The following is a 20,913-nucleotide window of genomic DNA, read 5'->3' on the forward strand; positions in this document are numbered from 1 at the left end:
ACGCAACATATTGTCATGGGATGTGAATAAATTTGCCATTCTTTCATTCACCGGCATATCAATTTACTTTCGCAGACGTGTGTCTGTAATGAGACAACATTAAATCGGGATTAGACCGCTTGATTGCTTCCCCCAGAACAAAGAACCGTTCATTCCTCCCATCTGCTTGCTTTCTATCAGGTAATTGTGGACGAAGGATTGCACTGCCACGCTTTATTAACACGTACTTAAATTTTACTGATTATATTAAGTTGATCAACTATACTTGAAACACTTTTGGTTGATCTTTATTCGAATGGCTTTTCAAAGCTCCATATCGATAACAGGAAGTGCACTATGCCTATGGAACGTCTGTTTCTTTCCCTCTGTCTGAGTCCGCGTGTTATGGTTGCAAATTCTCACTTGTCAGAAAATGCAGGAATAACACGTTTTATCATATCGACTGTGGGACCGTTAGTTACGGATTACCAAACAGATTTTCAGCACATTTAGTTTGTATCAAATCACAATGAAAATACGAAGTATTTCGGTTCTCTATTTGGAGATTGTCACAGAATTTCTGCTGAAGAAAGTGACGAAATAATTAAAAATTCATTTATTTCTTGTCCACGCTTCTCTCCATAAATTTCGAATAAACTCTCATTAATACTCCTGAGTTGTCGAATTATAGTACAGGATCGGCTCGTCCATACGTATCCGGACATAACATTTTCAATGCAAAAAGTGTAATACTCGACATACATAATTTTTAATCAAGTTTGCATTCAGCAGATTCTTTCAGACTAATTAAGCGTGTAAGGCATATCAGTCATCGAAATGTATGAGTGTTTGATATAATCTTTTGATCATTGATGCTGCAACAGGACGTGAAGTATATTCGAAATGACGGCATTGTTGAAAATGTTCATGGACACTTCCTCCGATTTAATGTAGAATATTCGCTCAAGTGAACCACATACCAGACAGGTTGGGATGCTGGATCTGACGCTAACGTTTACCTGAGAAGATAATGAAGACGGTCTGAGAGGGATACAACAATATTTACTTTCAGCAAATTAATCACATTCAGGGTTTGCTTCAGAACTCTGAATAGTTTCAAGAGAAACAGCATTTTAATGTTACCATAAATATGGCATGTTCTCCGGGTGACTCACAGCAACAACGGCAGTTGAGAATTCTCCAGTTTATCAGATTATAAAAAGGTGAGGAACTGGAAACTTCTAAGCTCTGGGCATAACCACTGGGACATGAACAAACTATTTTTTATCCATATGAATCTTTACAAACCCGTTTCCCATTGGCAGCGGAAATTTCAGTGTTGTGATTATTTCATTCTTACTCGACATGTAATGACGGATTAACTGTGGGACGAAGTATAAACTCGGCTCATAATAGGATGACAATGCGTCATAAAGGGTTATGTTTGTGATGGTTGATACGATTAGAAATTCTGTCGATGCTGTATTCAGAGTTGTTTGCTGCCAACCGGGACATGTTGGTTTGGGCGGTTAGCTCACAGAAGGTAAACGTCACCAGGATCAGTTGCATCAAAATTGGAGCTGAAATGTAACGCAGGCGAGTCCAAACAGTGGCTCGAATTCATAGCGAATAACATTGGAAATCCGTCTCCACAACAGCTGACACATTGTTGACAACATACCGCGGAATCTCAATAGGAATTTAAATCTAACAGCGCAATCAACGTGGTTTATTGGAATGAACGAATCAGCGTCACTCGACTCCGTAGAGATGTCGGTTGTCTACAGAATTGATCAACTGTACAACGCACCGAGAGTGGAGAGATCACGGCCGTCGCTCATCTGTGCGGAACGATAATCAGGACAACTTTCGAAAAACAAGTGGCAGACCGGAGGATCTACTTCTCCAATCTCGACATCATCGTAATCGACTGGAATCGGGCCTGCGGGAAATAGTTATCGTCACTAAAGCTAATTACTTAATCGAAACAGTTGAAATTATATCCTTGAATCCGACCATTCCGAGGTGGTGCAGCCTGAGAAAACTACTGCACGAAAGTATCCAGGTGCAGTGGTAAATGATTCCACCATTTTGTGTCACACTCTTTTATTTTCCATTGAAATGTTACATTGATCCCACTAAATAATCTACAGCTCAAGGATACACTTCAGCTTGCACGACATGCAGAGTCCTGTGAGCAAATAAACTGAACTGACGACGCAATTCCTCTCCATCAATCATTGCACACTGAATAATATTATATTACACTCGAATGATTCTAAGTAGTATTTGAAGCCAACAATCAGTCTTCAATGGTAAATATCTTTGGCGCTGTGTTCCATTCATCTTTGGGTTTTAAAAAAATGAGTAGTGAGTGTGAAGTAACAAATTAATCTTAGTAGACGAAATTCAACCCACCTATAATACTGGAGGAGTACTCTTCAGAATCTTCTGACACGTGATCAGTGTCAACCAAACAAGAACTGCTGTAATATTCAACACGTTTGTGGGAGTCAATAGAAAGACAATCTAGAAAACAGCAAAAATAAAAAGAATGTTTTCGGAAAAAATGTGGTGTTGGAGGCAATGAAGCGTCGTAGCTGCACAGGCGGAAACGGAGACACCATTGGCATTATGAATCACAATGTTTGACGCTGTACACATTTATAAGAATGTATTGCCTCACATCATTTTCGCAGAAACACAGTACAGAATACAGTGCAGAAAAGACCTATCGTCGAATCGAGGTGGTACCGCCTCATGAAAGGCACCCGATCGGCCACTTCTAATCCCATTTGTCAGCAAGTTGTTCACAGCCTCGAACTTTGAGACCGTAAGACATAGGGGCAGATTTCGACCACTCGACCCTTCGAGTCTTCTCTGCTATTGAATCATGGCTGATATTGTTCTCACACCCGTTCTCCTGTCTTCGCAACTTAACCCCCGACACCTTAATAATCAAGAACCTGTATATTTCTGTGTTAAAAGCGCTAACTGATTTGGTCTCCACAAGGCGTCGTACTTTGTAAAGGAAGAGGGGCAACCCACCTCTACCTGGCTCCCAGGAAGTGCGTTCCAGACAGTCACCACAGTACGGGTAAAAAGGTTTTTCCTGAATTCCCTCCTGAACCACCCCTCACCTTGAACCTGTGTCCCCACGTGACCGACTCTTCAACTCAGGGGGACAGCTGCCCTCGATGCACCCTGTTCACGCCCTTCATAATCTTGTGCACCTCCGTCTGGTCGCCCCTCAGTCTTCTTTGTCCCATTCCAAGCAATATCCTGGCGAAACGCCTCTGCACACACTCCAGTGCAATCACATCCTTCCTATAATGTGGCAGCCAGAACTACACCTATTACTCCAGCTGCGGCCTCGCCAATGTTCCATATAACACCAACATGACTTCCTACCTTTCTAATCTGCGCCATGATTGATAAAGGCTAGTAGACCATATGCATTTTACCACTCTATTCACCTTCCATTCTGCATGCAGATATCTATTTACAAAGACGGCAATGTCTTTTTATACTCACGACTTCCCAGTGTGGTACCATTCATTAAATATGTCCGAGTCAAATTTCTCCTTCCAAAGTGTTACTCCTCACACTTTTCACGATTAAATTCTACCTGAAATATGTCTACCCATTTGACAATGCCGTCTATTTCTTCCTGTAACGAAACACTCTAAGCCTCACTGTTAAACAACCGGCCAAAGGTTGTGTCATCCGAAAACAGGCTACTCATACCACCGATATAGCACCTAAGTCATTGATACCAAAACTAATAATTAGGGAAGCAGCACTGATCACTGCAGAACGCCACTGGACACTGCCTTCCAGCCAGTGAAGGAGCCCTATTATCACCGTCTGTTTCCTGCAGCTAAGTCAGTTTTGAATCCACCTTATCAAGTTCCCCTATCCCATGCGCTTGAGGATAATTCAGTTACCTCCTTCCAATTCCTCACCGACACTATCTAATTTAACCGCAATCATCCTACTAATTAATTTTTCGCCCCTTAAAATTCTCCCCATATTTTTGTTCCAACATTTCACTACCCATTTCTCTGATTTATATTCATTTTTTTTTAAGTCAGATTTAGAAGGAAGGTTTTTAAACAAAATATGCCTGTATAAGAGGCAATCTGTAGGAATAGATAGTGTATACACAATGCGTGTGATTTTATAACCAAAGAATTACTAATATCAGAAAGCACCGACATACAATTAAAAGAAGTTACACAAAATGGCTGCTAGCTGAGTGATCAATACTAAAGACCCAAATGGCCTTCAGCTGAATTAGCCACATTCCTAAACAACCATTAGCTGGTTTATGTTGCAAACTGGTGTAATTAACATCATTTAACTGAGGACAGCAGAGATAGTCAGGGAGACTCGGATGATTGATAAGAAGTCATTGAATGGGAAACAGACATTGGAGATTCTGGGTAGGCAAGGGAGGCATGCACGGAAAAGTATAAGGAACATTTTTCATCTTTGCCAGTTTAAGGTCTCCAGATTCAGGCAGGAGAGATAACTTTCATAGTTAGTATGAGTTACTTCTTTATGAAGTTAGGGGCTGGTAAGGTACCAATCCACTATATGTAATGTCAAATTTAATTGAATATATAACTAATGTTACATATAGTCTATAATCAATACAATTGGACAAGGTCCAAACGAAATGGGCTGTGTAGCTGTTCAGAAAATATATAACAATGAATGGTTTCCTTTCTTCGGTGGATAGATGGTCTGGGATTTTAACAGACGCCATCTCCCCGTCGGCGAAATGAATAGTTTGATGCGAGGACCAGGCCTGAACGTTGAGTGATTTCTTTGAGATCCTCGCACGGAAACATACTACAAACTTCACCTGACTTGTATCATTAGTTGTCAAATAATATTTCAACAAAAGTGTGCTTCCATTACATTGTAATCAATCAACGACTTTCTGCATTGTTAATACAATCAACTGATCTGAGAATGGGCACCGCTACTTTGCGTGGTGCTAACACGAAATGATAAAGGGAATGGTTAAAAATCTGCAGGGGTGCAAATTCTGCTGTTGACTGTCTAATCCTCCAAACCGAATGTTGACAAAAGGACAATAAATTATCAATCCAAGTTACGAGGTGAACAGTAATATTTAGTAAAATATGACATTAGTCAGTGTCAGTTCGTTGAAAAGGATCATACAAACCTGTGGAAAGCATCTGAGAGGAAAGGCGGCCTTGTGGTATATTTTCAATCTCTTCATAAAACATTTGGTCTGTTCCAGCAAGTGAATGCTTGTCGTCAGTCACAGCACCTGTTGAATAGAATTTGGTCGGATTGTTTATTCTGTTCGATGTCTTTTAATAGTGAAAGGTCTGCTAATTAAATAAAACAATCGCATCAATGATGACAATCAAGTGAAAGACACGAAAGCAAAAGAGGAAATGCTGGATATTATCAGCGGCTATGGCGTCATACATGGACAGAGGCACGAAAATATTTTTTGCGATGAATGTACTATCCCAGAAGGACGAAGCTAATATTGGATTGAAATGTTCACTCCGTTTATCTCTCTACAAATGGTGGCGCACCACTCGTGTACTTGAAGCATTCTCTGCTTTGATTTATAATTTTGACTGCCAAAAATGTATGAACAATAGTACCATAGATTTCCAACAGTGCAGAAGGAGGTCATATCGCCCATTGAGTCTGCACGGTCTATCTGAAATATAACTCCACCCATGTTCACTTCCACTCTCCAGGGAACCCCACGTAATCTGCAAATCTTTGTGTAAGTAAGGGAAAATTATGCATCGCGAATGCATCCATCTGCACTTCTTCGAACTGTGAATGGACACCGGATAACCAGGAGGAAATCCACCAATTCAGGGGAAAATGTAAAAACTCCATACAGACTGTCATCCACGGCCGGAATTGGTTCCAATTCACTGATGCAGTGGTACCCATTTTGCCACTGTGGCGCCAACAACTCTGTTGTTTCGATGTAAGCGAAAAGGCAAATTCATTTCAATGTGGAAGAGATTATTTGCAACATTACTTGAGGGTATCGATCTACATGTGCATATGTCTGTGCCTATATTTGCTTGTGTGTCTGTGTGCTTGTCTGTTTGTGTGGCAGTTTGGGCTGTGTATTTCTGAGGCTGGGTATCAGTGTGCCTTCCTATTCATCTATGTGTGCACATCAGCGAGAGGGAACGTGGGATTGTGTGTGGTGTTACCGTTTGTGGCTGTGTTTGTGTGTGTTACTTTGTGTGAGTGAATGTGGGTTTATGTGTGTATGTTTTATACACACCTGTGCCGAGGAAATAGTGGTGTAGTCAGAGGGAGACAGGGCGTAAAATAGATAGAGACTGGCGGCATTCGTCTGGAAATATTGCAATTCCATTAACATCTGCGGAAAGGGCAGATGGAATTGTTCAACATATCTTATTTCCGTGTGAGATGTCTTCGTGTTCAGTTCGTTGTCGGATTCCCAATGTGGTCAATTTATCGGATTGTAGAATAATCATTATTGAATGCAGTAATTTCATGAAAACTTTCATCTCCATTAATATTGCGCAGATTATACCGAGGAGGATCGAAACCGGACCTTTGAGCGGCACGGAGACTCTTCTGCCTCACAGCACGAACCCGGGTTCAAAACCGGCCTTGGCTGACTATTTGGAGGTTGCACTTTCTCCCTGTGTTTGCGAGGATTTCTTCCGGGTGCTCCGGTTTCGTCCCACAGTCCAAAGATGTGCAGGTTAGTTGTTTTGGCCATGTTAAATTGGTCCTTAGTGTCCAAAGATGTACAGATAAGGTGTATTGGCCATTTGAAATTGTTACTTGAAGTTCAGATTTGTGTCGGACAGCGGATGTCATTATGGGGGGGGGGGGGCATCTTCGTTGGGGGCTCTTTCAATGGACTGTGCAGAGTTGATGGGCGAAAAGGCCTGCTTTTTCACTGTTGGGTTTGTATGATTATACCATGATTTGAACACATAAACTGCTGGAGTGGAAAGTATATCCAGTGGAGTGCAGAAGATGCACGGAAAAAAACTTGAAGGCACAGTCCAAACGGCTAGAATAAAATGCCTTATCAACTGAGACAACAAATACACATTCTGAAGTCGCGTGTGACGTTAAGTGGATTGGAGCAATAAAGGTGGATGTTTTAACACACACCTCTTTCCAAAGTAGACACATTTCCGATTCGGCCAGTACAGATAATTAAATGGCGTTCCAAAAATACGTTAAGATATGTTCCAACAAGTCGAATGTCACTGAGTGGAAATATGATGAAAATAACGCGATATGGCCCGATATCAACAATTAATTTTAGCTCAGGGACCGGATTTAAGGCTCACCACTTTTTGTTCGTTTTCTCTGTATTAGCGCCGTCAGTGCAATCAATTCGCAGGTTAAAATCGCCCCCAGTGATACACAAAAGGCCAACGGGATGGAAGTGATTCCCGGATCTAAGTTGAAGAATCAAATATAAATTACTATATTAATTAGAAAATAATAGCGTCCAACAAGATTTTTGTTGTTGTTAATTTTCCATTTTCATAAATTAATAAAAGGATAAGTATAAAAATAATACCAATGCACAGAATATCAATGGGATTGATAAGTCTTGAAATATTGACAGCACTATTCAGTAATGAGAAACAATTTGGACACGGGAATATTGATCATAAATTAGAATTTACAGTTCAGAAGGAGGACTGGAACCAATGTCCTAGGGGGTGCTTTTGCAAACACTGTTGGGGAGGTTTTAAACTAATTTGGCAGGGGGATGGGAACCAGATTAGGAAGTTAGAGGTCAGTAAAGAAGCAGCAACTAAAGAAAATCAACTCAATGTGACTAAGGGGAAGAGTAGACAGGGAAGAGATGATGAACGCAAAGGTGGTCTGAGGTGCATTTGTTTTAATGCGAGAAGTGTAGCAGGTAAGGCAGATTAATTTAGGACTTGGATCAGTACCTGGGAATATGATGCTCTTGGTATTACTGAGACTTGGTTGAGGGAAGGGCAGGACTGGCAACTGAATATCCCAGGGTATAGATGCTTCAGGAGGGATAGAAAGGGAGGTATAAGGGGTGGAGGAGTTGCATTACTCGTCAGAGATGATATCACAGCTGTGATTAAGGAGGGCATGATGGAGGATTTGAGCACTGAGCCAATATGGGTGGAGCTGAGAAATAGGAAGGGTGCAGTAACATTGTTGGGACTTTACTAAGGCCTCCCAAAAGCGAGCATGAAGTAGAGGTACAAATATGCAGACAGATTATAGAAAAAAGTAGGAGCAATAAGGTGGTTGTGATGGGAGATTTTAACTTCCCCAACATTGAATGGGATTCGTGTAGTGTTGGAGGCGTAGATGGAGCAGAGTTTGTAAGGAGCATCCAGGAGAGTTTTTTTGCAGCAGTATGTAAGTAGTCCAACTCGGGAAGGGGCCATACTGCACCTCGTATTTGGGAATGATCCCGGCCAGGTGGTTGATGTTGCAGTCGGTGATTACTTTGGGAATAGCGATCACAATTCCGTAAGTTTTAGAATACTCATGGACAAGGACAAGAGGGGTCCGAAAGGAAGAGTACTAAATTGGGGAAAGGCAGAGTGTAACAAAATTCGGCAGGAGCTAGGGATTGGGGATTGGGAGCAACTGTTTAAGGTTAAATCCACATTTGAAATTTGGAAGTCTTTTAAGGAAAGGTTGAATAGAGTGCAGGACAGACATGTTCCTGTGAAAATGAAAGATAGAAATGGCAAGATTAGGGAACCATGGATGACGGGTGAAATTGTGAGACTAGCTAAGATGAAAAAGGAAGCATACAAAGGATCGAGGAAACTCAAAACTGATGAAACTTTGGAGGAATATCGGGAAATTTTGACGAATCTCAAACGCGCAATAAAGAGGGCTAAAAAGGGTCATGAAATATCTTTGGCTAACAGGGTTAGGGAAAATTCCAAAGCATTTTATTCGTATGTAAGGAGCAAGAGGGTAACTAGAGAAAGGATTGGCCCACTTAAAGACAAAAGATGGAATTTATGCGTGGACTCAGAGGAAATGGGTGAGATTCTTAATGAGTACTTTGCATCGGTATTCACAAAGGAGAGGGACAAGACGGATGTTGAGGCTAGGGATGGATGTTTAAATACTCTCGGTCAAGTTGTCATAAGGAAGGGGGAAGTTTTGGGTAATCTAAAATACATTAAGGTGGACAAGTCCCCAGGACCTGATGGGATCTATCCCAGGTTACTGAGGGAAGCGAGGGTCGAAATAGCTGGTGCCTTAAGAGACATCTTTGCTGCATCCTTGGGCACGGGTGAGGTCCCAGAGGACTGGAGAATTGATAATGTTATCCCTTTATTTAAGAAGGGTAGCAGGGATAATCCAGGGAATTATGGACCTGTGAGCTTGACGTCAGTGGTAGGCAAATTGTTGGAGAAGATACTGAGGGATAGGATCTATTCACATCTGGAAGAAAATAGACTTATCAGTGATAGGCAGCATGGTTTTGGGCAGGGAAAGTCATGTCTTACGAACCTAATAGAATTCTTTGAGGAAGTGTCAACGTTAATTGATGAGGGAAGGGCTGTAGATGTCGCATACATGGACTTCAGTTAGGCATTTGATATGGTTTCCCATGGCAGGTTGATGGAAAAAGTGAAGTCGTATGGGGTTCAGGGTGTACAAGCTAGATGGATAAAGAACTGGCTGGGCAACAGGAGACAGAGAGTAGTGATGGAAGGGAGTGTCTCAAAATGGAGAGGGGTGACTAGTGGTGTTCCACAGGGATCCGTGCTCGGACCACTGTTGTTTGTGATCTACATAAATGACCTGGAGGAAGGTATAGGTGGTCTGATTAGCAAGTTTGCAGATGATACTAAGATCGGTGGAGTTGCAGATAGCGAGGAGGACTGTCAGAGAATACAACAGAATATAGATAGATTGGAGAGTTGGGCAGAGAAATGGCAGATGGAGTTCAATCCAGGCAAATGCGAGGTGATGCATTTTGGAAGATCAAATTCAAGAGCGGACTATATGGTCATTGGAAGGGTCTTGGGGAAAATTAATGTGCAGAGAGATCTGGGAGTTCAGGTCCATTGCACCCTGAAGGTTGAAACCAAGGTTGATACAGTGGTCAAGACGGCATACAGCATGCTTGCCTTCATGGGACGGGGTATTGAGTACAAGAGTTGGCAGGTCATGTTAGAGTTGTATAGGACTTTGGTTCGGCCACATTTGGAATACTGCGTGCAGTTCTGGTCGCCACATTACCAGAAGGATGTGGGTGCCTTGGAGAGGGTGCAGAGGTGGTTCGCCAGGATGTTGCCTGGTATGGAGGGTGCTAGCTACGAAGAAAGGTTGAGTAGATTAGAACATAGAACAGTACAGCACAGAACAGGCCCTTCGGCCCTCGATGTTGTGCCGAGCAATGATCATCCTACTTAACCCACGTAACCGGTATACCCGTAACCCAACAATCCCCCCATTAACCTTACACTACGGGCAATTTAGCATGGCCAATCCGCCGAACCCGCACAATTAGGATTGTTTTCGTTGGAAAGACGGAGGTTGAGGGGGGACTTGATTGAGGTCTACAAAATTATGACAGGTATGGACAGGGTGGACAGCAACAAGCTTTTCCCTAGAGTGGGAGGGGGGGGGTGTAGGTTACAAGGGGTCACGATTTCACGGTGAGAGGGGGAAAGTTTAAGGGAGATGTGCGTGGAAAGTTTTTTACGCAGAGGGTGGTGGGTGTCTGGAATGCTTCACCAGCGGAGGTGGTAGAGGCGGGCACGATAGCATCATTTAAGAAGCATCTAGACAGGTATATGAATGGGCGGGAACAGAGGGAAGTAGACCTTGGAAAATAGGAGACAGGTTTAGATAAAGGATCTGGATCGGCGCAGGCTGGGAGGGCCGAAGGGCCTCTTCCTGTTCTGTAATTTTCTTTGTTCTTTGTTCATTCGGCCCATCGAGTCCGCAAAGTCCGTTGGAAAGAGCACCCTACTTAAGACAACACCTCCATGCCAACCCCGTAACCTAGTACCCCACCGAGGTTTTTTGGACATTAATGGCAATTAGGCATGGCCAATTCAGCTGCGGACTGTGGGAGGAAAGTGTAGCACCGGGTAGAAACCCAGGCAGACGCGGAGAGAATGTGCAGACTGGTCTCTTTTAAAAAGTGAGCAGCACGATAGCACAGTGCTTATCTCAGTTGCTTCACAATTCAAGGATCCCAGGTTCTATTCCAGGCTTGGGTCACCATCTGTATGGAGTCTGGCCGTTCTCCCCGTGTCTGCTTGGGTTTCCTACGGTTTCGTCCCACAGTCCAAAGATGTGCAGGATAGGTGAATTGGCCATTCTAAATTGCCCTTAGCCTCCAAAACGGTTAGATCGGGTGACTTGCTTACGGGGATACGTTGGAAGTGTGAGGTTAAATGGAATTCCCTTTCCAAGGTCGGTGCAGACTTGATGGGCCGAATAGCCTCATTCTGCACTGTAAATTCTATGATTCCACGCAGACAGTGTCCCAAGCCTGGGATCGAACCTGAGACCCTAGAGCTCTGAAATTACTGGGCAACCGTGCCACTCGCGTTCAAGAAATAATGTACTTTCAATTGTGGGATTCCGGTTAAAAAAAAGAACGTTTTTCTTTACGTTGGAAAACTATGCGTATTGCTGAACGCTGGGACGTATCCATTTGCGATATTTACCAGCACAAATCACACCGGCATCTTCCTTGTGATCACAGTCAGTTGCAGCTGCAGATGCAGAAGGACAGTCAGAGAGAAATAATTCGCTCCCTGTGCACCTCACCTCATCCAGCTTTATATCACCGTCACCCGTTCCAAATTCGGCCCCTCCTGGGGCCAAAAGAGCAGAGCCGCAAGCTAGCTGTCTGCAGACAACATTGGCATCGGCCATGTCCCAGGAATCGTCACACACCGAGCCCCAGTGCTGATTGGACAATATCTCCACTCTCCCGGAGCAGCTTGTGTTCCCGCCAACTAGGCGCAATTCTAGACCGAGATCTGCGAAGGAAATCATTTGTGTTATTAATGTAGAATGAGAGAACAGTACAACTCAGTAACCTGGCATATTCAAGATAAGGAATCACCTGATCCGCTAACGCATTGGCGCTGCTCCATTGTCACTGCACTTTCTGTTGAAAAGAGGAACAGGCTGAATACATGTGAAATCAGCATTTCCAAACATACCTGCGCGCCATCTCATCCCCTGCATCACCTGAACATACAACACCGACATCTTCGCCGTGATCACAATTATGTTGACCCCACGGTTTTGCCTGACACTGCCAAACGGTCGACTCATGTGAATTGCACTCCAAACCACTGACCCAAATGGGGCCGGAACCTGCTCCGAAAGACGAAGAATCGAAGACAAATTTTACGTGTGGGCCGCACTGCAACTGATTACAGATCACTGCTCCTTCATGGCCACCAAGTTTTTCCGAGCACACTGTTCCCCATTTCCCATTGTAGAATACTTCTAATCTCCCCTCACATCGATGTTCTCCGTTCATCAACCGTATTCCTTTATGTTCTGGCGATAAAAACAAATCACAAGTGTCCAATGAAATATGTTCTTTCTCTACAGCAGACGTTGCACCGATATTTATTTTAGAGTTAATGTAAAACGAATGATGGTATTCGCGCAACAATGAACAATTAATCACTGTCTGTGCGGAGTCTGCACGTCCTCCCCGTGTGTGCGTGGGTTTCGTCCGGGTGCTCCGGTTTCCTCCCACAGTGCGGGTTAGGTGGATTGGCCATGCTAAATTGCCCGTAGTGTCCTTAAAAGTAAGGTTAGAGTGGGGGGGGGGGGGGCTTGTTGGGTTACGGGTATAGGGTGGATACGTGGGTTTGAGTAGGGTGATCATTGCTCGGCACAACATCGAGGGCCGAAGGGCCTGTTCTGTGCTGTGCTGTTCTATTCTATTATAATGAGTGACACGGATTTGATAAAAAAATAGTATCGCTATTCTCGGTAAACCTTGTTGAACTATCTGTAAAGTTTGCACAACGAATAGACCGGGACAGTTCAGCAGCTGCAGCCTGCGTAAATGATCTGAGTTTATGCAAAAACCATGCCTCAGTACTGAAGCAAATTTAGTGACAAAACTGAAATCCCGTGGTTTAACGTGTGTGTGTGTGTGTATGTGTGTATGTGTGTGTGCGTGTGTATGTGTGCGTCTGCCCGCGTGTCTGTGAGACATTGAGAGAGTGGGACTATGAGGCTCAGCATATACACATATGTTCCACGAGGTGGGAATTCTATGAATAGCTGAGGACATAATCAACTTGACAGCATGACCAATTTGGTGGTCAGATTAGCAGTTGTTTTCTGATCAGTAGAGCTTCGTGTGTTCCGGCGTTAAATATGAATGCAACTGCTTCTTCAAATTCACATTAACCATATTGACTTCATGAGCCGAAGTATAAAGACAACATGTTATTCGAGGAGAAAATTTGGGGCCACTGTCGTTACCAAAAATGATGGCAACAAAATAAGGGAATGAGTCAAAAGTGGACAAATGTATGTGGCAACAGTGAATTAGTACTAAAATAGGAAATACTGGTTGCAATATTAAAATAAACTTCATACTTTTTGGAAAATAAAGGACTATTAGGTGCATATGAACATAGATTGTTGTTTGTGAAGACATTTCGTTAGCAGTTTCAGAAAATGTTTTCGGTTGGGCAATGAACAAATAAATAACTGAAACGTGTAGAAATTATACAACATTTATCATGTTTTTTAATTAACATGTGAGCGTGGTAGAATAATGGTTAGCACAGTTGCTTCATAACTCCAGGGTCCCAGGTTCCATTCCCGGCTTGGGTCACTGTCTGTGCAGTTTCTGCACGTTCTCTCCGTGTTTGCATGGGATTCCCCCGGGTTCTCCGGTGTCTTCCCACCGTCCAAAGATGTGCAGGTCTGGTAGATTGGCTATGCTAAATTGTCCTTAGTGACCAAAAAAGTTTAGTTGGGGTTATGGTGATACGTTGGAGGTATGGGGATAGGGCGGAGGCATGGGATTAGGTAAGGAGCTCTTTCGAAGGCTCGGAGCGGACTCGATGGGCCGAATGACCTCCTTCAGCACTGTAAATTCTATTAAAAAAGGGCGGCATTGCAACACAGTAGTTAGAATAGTTGTGTCACAGCTCCAGGCTCCTAGGTTTGATTCCCGGCTTGGGTCATTATCTATGCGGAGGCTGCACGTTCTCTCTGTGTCCGCGTGGGTTTCCTTCTGGTGCTACGGTTTTCTCCCAGAGTCCATAGATGTGCATGTCAGGTGGATTGGCCATGCTACATTGCCCTAAACAAAACGATTACTGGGATTACAGGGTTGCGGGTGCGGGCTTAAATAGGGTGCTTATTCCAAGAGCTGCTGCAGATTCAATGGGCGGAATGGCATCCTTCTGTACTGTAAATACTTATGGCGATTGGTTTAACCAGGTTGGCTAAGGCAGCCGTGAGGAGGTGTTTATACAAAGTGTCCACGATAGCTTCCTAGAAGTATGTAATAGAACAGATGATGGAACAAGCGATTCTAGATCTAGTGTAATGAGACAGGATTGATAATCTCATAGTTAGTGATTATCTGGGAAGGAGCGATCACAATATTGTGGAATTTAAAATACAGATAGGGTGAGACGGTAAAATCAAACCCTTGTGTTTTGTGCTTGAACAAAGGAGATTAAATGGGGCGAGAGAAGAGCTGGCTAAGGTAGACTGGGAGCAAAGATATTATGGTGAAGCAGTTGAGGAAAAGTGTAGAACCTTCCAAGCGATTTTTCACAGTGCCCAGAAAACGTTTATACCAACAAAATGGGAGGACGATAGATAGAGGTAAAATCGACCGTGGACATCCAAGGAAATAAGGGAGAGTATCAAATCGAAGGAACACGTACAACCTAGCAAAGATTAGTGGGAGACTAGAAGATTGGTAAATAATGAGGGGACAACAGAAAGCTACTAAAAAAGCTATAAAAAAGAGTAAGAGAGATTATGAGAGTAAACGTGCTCTGAATATAAAAGCCGATCGTAAAAGCTTCACCAAGTATATAAAACAAAAAAGAGTAGCTAAGGTAAATATTGGTCCTTTGCAGGATGAGAAGGGAGATTTAATGGTAGATGAGGAAATGGCTGAGGAACTGAACAGGTGTTTTGGGTCTGTCTTCACAGTGGAAGACACAAATAACATGCCAGTCACTGATGGAAATGAGGCTGTGTCAGCTGAGGACGCTGAGACGATTGTTTTCATTGAGGAGGGAATGATGTGCAAGCTAATGGGGTCAAAAGTAGAAACATCTCCTGGCCCTGAAGGAATGCATTCTAGGGTACTAAAAGAGATCGCGAGCAAAATTGCAAATGCACTCACGATAACTTGCCAAAATTCACTGGATTCTGGGGTGGTCCCCGCGGATTGAAAATTATCAAACGTGACACCACTGCTTAAACAAGGAGGTAGGCAGAAAGCGGGCAATTCTTGACCAGTTAGCTTAACTTCAGTAGCAGGTGAGATGGTGGAATCTATCGTCAAGGAAGAAATAGCCAGGCATTTGGATGGACATTGTCCCATTGGGCAGACGCAGCATGGGGTCATAAAGGGCAGGTCGTGCCAAACTAATTTAGTGCAATTTATTGAGAACGTTACCAGTGCGGCAGACAACTGGGAGCCAATGGATATGGTACATCTGGATTTCCAGAAAGGTTTTGATAAAGGGCCACACAGAAGGTTGCTAATTAAAATAATAATGCATGGCGTTAAGGGTTAAGTAATAGCTTGGATAGAGGATTGGTTAATTAATAGAAAGCAAAGGGTGGGGATTAATGGGTGTTTCTCTGGTTTGCTCGTAGTGTCCCTCAGGGGTCAGTGTTGGGTCCACAATTGTTCACAATTTACATAGATTATTTGGAGTTGGGGAGCAAGTGCAATGTGTCCAAGCTTGCAGACGACACGAAGATGAGTGGTAAAGCAGAAGGTTCAGAGGATACTGGAAGGCTGCAGAGGGACTTGGATAGTTTCAGTGAATGGGCTAGGGTCTGGCAGATGGAATACACTGTTACGAAATGTGAGGTTATCCATTTTGGTATGGATAACAGCAAACGATTATTATCAAATGATAAAGCATTAAAATATGCTGCTGTACAGAGGGACCTGGGTGTCCTAGTGCATGAGCCGCAAAAAGTTGGTTCACAGGTGCAATAGGTGATTAAAAGGTGAATGGAGTATTGTCCTTCATTGCAAGGGGGATGGAGTTTCAGTCTAGCGAGGTTATTCTGCAACTGGATAAGGTGTTAGTGATGCCACACCTCGAGTATTGGTGTTCAGTTTTGGTCTCCTTACCCGAGAAAGCACGTATTGGCGCTGTAGGGTGTGCAGATGAGATTCACTCCGTTGATCCCAAAGTTGTGGGGGTTGGATTACGAGGAGTGGTTGAGTAGACTGGGTCTGTACACGTTGGAACTGGAAGGGTGTGGGGGGGATGGGGATCTTGGAGAAACATATAACGTTATGAAGGCATTTATGAAGGATAGATGCTTGCAGGTTTTTTTCCACTGGCGGATGAAAGACAACTAGGAGGCATAGTCTCAAAATAAAGGGAAGTTGATTGTGGACTGACCTTAGTAGGAACCTATTCACCCAAAGGATTGTGAATCTATGGAATTCCCAGCCCAGTGAAGCAATTGAGGCTCCTTCATTAAAAGGTTTCAAGCTAAAGATAGATCATTTTTGAAAATTTTTTGAAGGATCTGGTGTTCGGGCGGGAAAGTGGAGCTGAATCCATAAAAGTTTAGCCATGATCGCATTGAATGGCGGAGCAGGCTGGAAGGACCATATGGCCTCCTGCTGCTCCTCGTTTTACGTACTTATGTAAGTAGCAGATTTGAAAACTAAGTGTTTTAGCGATAGGTAGACGTGAAAAAATTAAAAGAATGCTTACGAGAATAAGGTGTTGCCCATAGGGGAATTGGAATGTGTATTCAGGATTGCAGGCAATTCGAATGCTCCCCAGCGGGACAATTTAAGGTGAAGATATAAAAGAACAGGTGAACAAAGTGATCGAAATAACCTATCAGATGCACTTATTTGGGATGACGCTTTTTTTGCCGGAAAAACGTCACACTAGTACAGAACACACTTATTTTTGTTCTGCTTCCACATATTTGTCTCACTGTGCCATTTTGTTTTGGTAAATGCAGAGAATCACACAGTTGAGGGCGCCCTACCTGAACACATGACTCTCACATCCGATTTATGAATACAGTCGTGGTTACCCCACGATTGAGAGGAACAATCCCATAGAAATGATTCGTGACCGGAACAGTTCAATTCATCCAACCAAATCGGCTCTGAGACCATTGCACACGAACCAGGCAATGTCACGTTCACGGCATCCCCACAATCCAGCTGTTTGCAAACCACGGCAGCGTCGGCTGGATCCCAGGAATCGCCACAGACTGATCCCCAGGACCCATTGTAGTAAACTTCCACTCTGCCAGCACATGGACTGTCACTGTCCGATAGTCTCAACCGCTTATGATCTGATGGATAATAATTCAAGATGGTTATTCTTCTAATCAATGAAAGTAGTCACTTAATCCAACCTACTTTGTTTTTCCGGTCGAACTAAAATCTGACGTCTTAGACTGCCTGCCACAAATTAACGCCATTAAAGTGTCATTTGCCATATCATATCACAATAAATGTGGAAAATAAGTCATGAGTTCTTGCTAGTAATTCGGAAAAAGTTCTCCTCCAGTTTGCCAATTCCATGCCAAACAAGCCTCATATATTTGTACTGTCCATTGAATTTGTTGTAACGCAAGTATGTTATAGCATTTCGTCTATTTCCTGGCCTGTTTTATTAATCATTAGACAATTTGATTATGACCTTCTGTTTACATTGTTGTTAAGCATACATTAGGGCAGCAGGGTAGCATGAGGGCAGCAGGGTAGCATGGTGGTTAGCACAAATGCTTCACAGCTCCAGGGTCCCAGGTTCGATTCCCGGTTGGGTCACAGTCTGTGTGGAGTCTGCACGTCCTCCCCCTGTGTGCGTGGGTTTCCTCCGGGTGCTCCGGTTTCCTCCCACAGTCCAAAGATGTGCGGGTTAGGTGGATTGGCCATGCTAAATTGCCCGTAGTGTCCTAATAAAAGTAAGGTTAGGGGGGGGTTGTTGGGTTACGGGTGTAGGGTGGATACGTGGGTTTAAGTAGGGTGATCATGGCTCAGCACAACATTGAGGGCCGAAGGGCCTGTTCTGTGCTGTACTGTTCTATGTTCTATATATTCACAACGTTCCTCTCTATCGCCCTGTTTCGGACTTTAGTTCACAATCATATTTAGTGTCTGGTACGCACATTGTCAAATACCCGAACACAAAAGCGCAATTCATCCGTGTTTAAATAACAAAAATATTTGGGTATAGTCTCTGGAATATTTGCCCACAGCTGAATTCTTCGTCTCACCAAATACGCTGAATGTATGTTTATAATATTTACGTCAATTTGAACTTGAAACATGTCAGCCTCAGAACGTCTGTTTCAATTGACAGAGAAGCGTGACACATGCACCACGACATGTCAAATTGTCTCTCTGAATTAGACACCGCTTTAATCGGACATCTGGTAGTAGAATTCCAGCCTGAATATTGATACTGCAGTATGCAAACTTTCTTCAAAATTGCCACTTTGTTTTGAAACAGGCATGAGGTTTCAATCCATCAGACTTTTATTTATAATTACCACTTACTTGAACCTCACCATTGTTAAACTTTGCCGACATCACGGTCTATTTTGAGCCGATCGGGTCTGATGTCCCAGTTTCTTCCTGGAATCCGTTTCCACCCTCCATAAATTTCATTTTTCTTTTGCGTAGAAGCAATTTGTCCCTACTAGTGTCCTGGTCATTAGATTACTTGTCGTTTGTAATATAATTTACCATCTTAAACACAAAACCTACTATCTTCAGATCTCCATAACCGCGTACAATGCCGACAGTTCAAAATTAGGCTATTTGGCCATCTCTCTCTCTCGAGCAGGCAACCGAGTCCCACCGCGCTGCCCTACTCCCGCAACCCCAATCCATCTGGTCATCATTACACACTCAGGGAAAATTTAGCTTGGCCAATCCACGGAGCATTCATATCTTGAATGGTGGGAAGAAACAGCACCCGGGGAGACACGGTGAATAACTTCACACTCCGAGCAAACACTAATCCAAGGCAAGAATGTCACCCATGTTCCTTGCGCTGGGATGAAGAAATGCTAACCACTGTGCCAGCGTCACTCCAAGTCCAGTCACCTACCCTATCGCCATACCAGCAAAAAAATCACAGTTATTTTCGGATTGCCCATTTTACTTCATGCCTAGTTTCAGTGCCGTAACTCTTTCCTCCTTCACATTGTTTGTCTTACTTTCAGTTGCCTGATTCTCAGATCAGCATTCTCTCTTTAACATCTGAATATTTGAATCTTTCAAAAACCATGAAGCAATGTGCAATTGCGAACTAAACTCTAGTCATTGTTGTCACTTATGTCACTTTAAAGGTCGGAGTTTATTTATATCGAATAATAATTGCATGTTTGCGCTGTTTTTTCACCTGAACAGAGAACACCAACACTGCTACTGTCAGTGAGCGATGGTTTAAAAGTGAAGGAGTTGCAGCTTCGTATATGGGATTCATTTCCGTCACAATGGAGATCATTAATCCACACTGGCCCTTCAACCGCTCCGTCCATTGAAGAGTTGTATGCGGCTATAGCTTCGCCGCAATCCAGTTGATTGCAGATCACCTTAGCGTCGTTCAGGTTCCAGAATGCGTCATGAACTCGGCCCCACCTTCCCTTGTGGTAAATCTCCACTCGCCCATCACAACGGCTCCCTCCATTTGTCAATCGCAGCGACCAACTTTCATCTAGAAGAACGGTGGTGAGAAAAACGGCAATAGAAACATTATTTTACCATCAACAAGGGAACATTTTTATGTGAGTATTATTTTCCGAACTGTGGTCGTTGGTGCTCACGTCAGCGTGCGATGCCCATCCCCAATTGCACTTACGACCTGGTTATCTGACGTATTGTTAATACTGAAAATGGCTCAGATAATTATATTCCACACTTTTTATAACCGCCATTGCATGTTTGCCGTGCATGAAAACAAATGTGAGCAGAAGTTTGCGCGTTTTGTGAATAACATGCGAAATTAATTTGAGGTCCCTTGTTCGGGCGCGTGTCGGTGGAGGGGTTGTGGTTGGTGCGTTGAAGAATATTTTGGTTGTGCTCGAGGCGGGTCCGGTAGAGTTCTTCCTGTTTATTCTTTCCAAAATCTACTGGAGTTCCCCCTTTGTGACAAAACTTGTTGACTATGAACCGTCATCAATTTAGCTAACTACATCAATAAGTAATCGACTAATGAAATACATGTGCGAGTTATGCGCCATTATTAAACGAGTGGACAACTTTGGGATGAGCGACAATCAGAGATAACCGAATCCACAATTAACGTCAGCTGATTTAGGACATTTGACTCACTCTGCCTGAGCTGCAGTTCGTGGGGCATGGGTTGTGTGGGAAAGGGGAAGATAGTTACATGGACAGTTGTTTTTGGGGTGTTGCAAACTCCTTGGATTAACTTTCCCTTTGCAGCTGAGCTGTGTTCACGGATGCGAGAATGAGACTTTAATTCAACTACGAAGTGATATGGATCCGCAGACTGTGCAGTAGTGGCGCCTGATGATTGTATTTCACCAGTAATTACGAGGTCCCTAGTGGCTTCTGCAGTCACATAGGAATATAATCTGTTGTGATATAATTCAAACAGTTGATCCTCAAGTGGGTTGATATGTTAAACACAGAGTGTTCTCACTTTACTTCCCCGTTGCATAGGGAACCGA

General features: G+C 43.3%; 1 protein-coding gene across 4 annotated transcripts in view; it reads right to left on the bottom strand.

The window, feature by feature from the left end:
• Positions 1 to 574: 574 nt before the first annotated feature.
• The window catches only part of LOC119957332 (scavenger receptor cysteine-rich type 1 protein M130-like), a 33,016-nt gene continuing 12,677 nt past the window's right edge, over positions 575 to 20,913 (bottom strand). For 2 of the 4 annotated variants that reach the window (XM_038785228.1, XM_038785229.1), the window contains exons 5-14: positions 19,620 to 19,934; positions 17,245 to 17,559; positions 12,232 to 12,549; positions 12,104 to 12,148; positions 11,700 to 12,017; positions 7,338 to 7,448; positions 5,177 to 5,284; positions 2,398 to 2,508; positions 1,790 to 1,921; positions 575 to 998 (exon numbers count right to left, since the gene is read on the bottom strand). In XM_038785228.1, coding sequence (XP_038641156.1) covers positions 988 to 998; positions 1,790 to 1,921; positions 2,398 to 2,508; positions 5,177 to 5,284; positions 7,338 to 7,448; positions 11,700 to 12,017; positions 12,104 to 12,148; positions 12,232 to 12,549; positions 17,245 to 17,559; positions 19,620 to 19,934 — 1,784 coding nt within the window. In that variant the 3' untranslated portion in view covers positions 575 to 987. The remainder of the gene's footprint in view (positions 999 to 1,789; positions 1,922 to 2,397; positions 2,509 to 5,176; positions 5,285 to 7,337; positions 7,449 to 11,699; positions 12,018 to 12,103; positions 12,149 to 12,231; positions 12,550 to 17,244; positions 17,560 to 19,619; positions 19,935 to 20,913) is intronic. The other 2 variants (XM_038785231.1, XM_038785230.1) reach the window with 2 other exon arrangements.

This window comes from Scyliorhinus canicula, chromosome 26, assembly GCF_902713615.1.
Source record: "Scyliorhinus canicula chromosome 26, sScyCan1.1, whole genome shotgun sequence".
Taxonomy (NCBI): domain Eukaryota; kingdom Metazoa; phylum Chordata; class Chondrichthyes; order Carcharhiniformes; family Scyliorhinidae; genus Scyliorhinus; species Scyliorhinus canicula.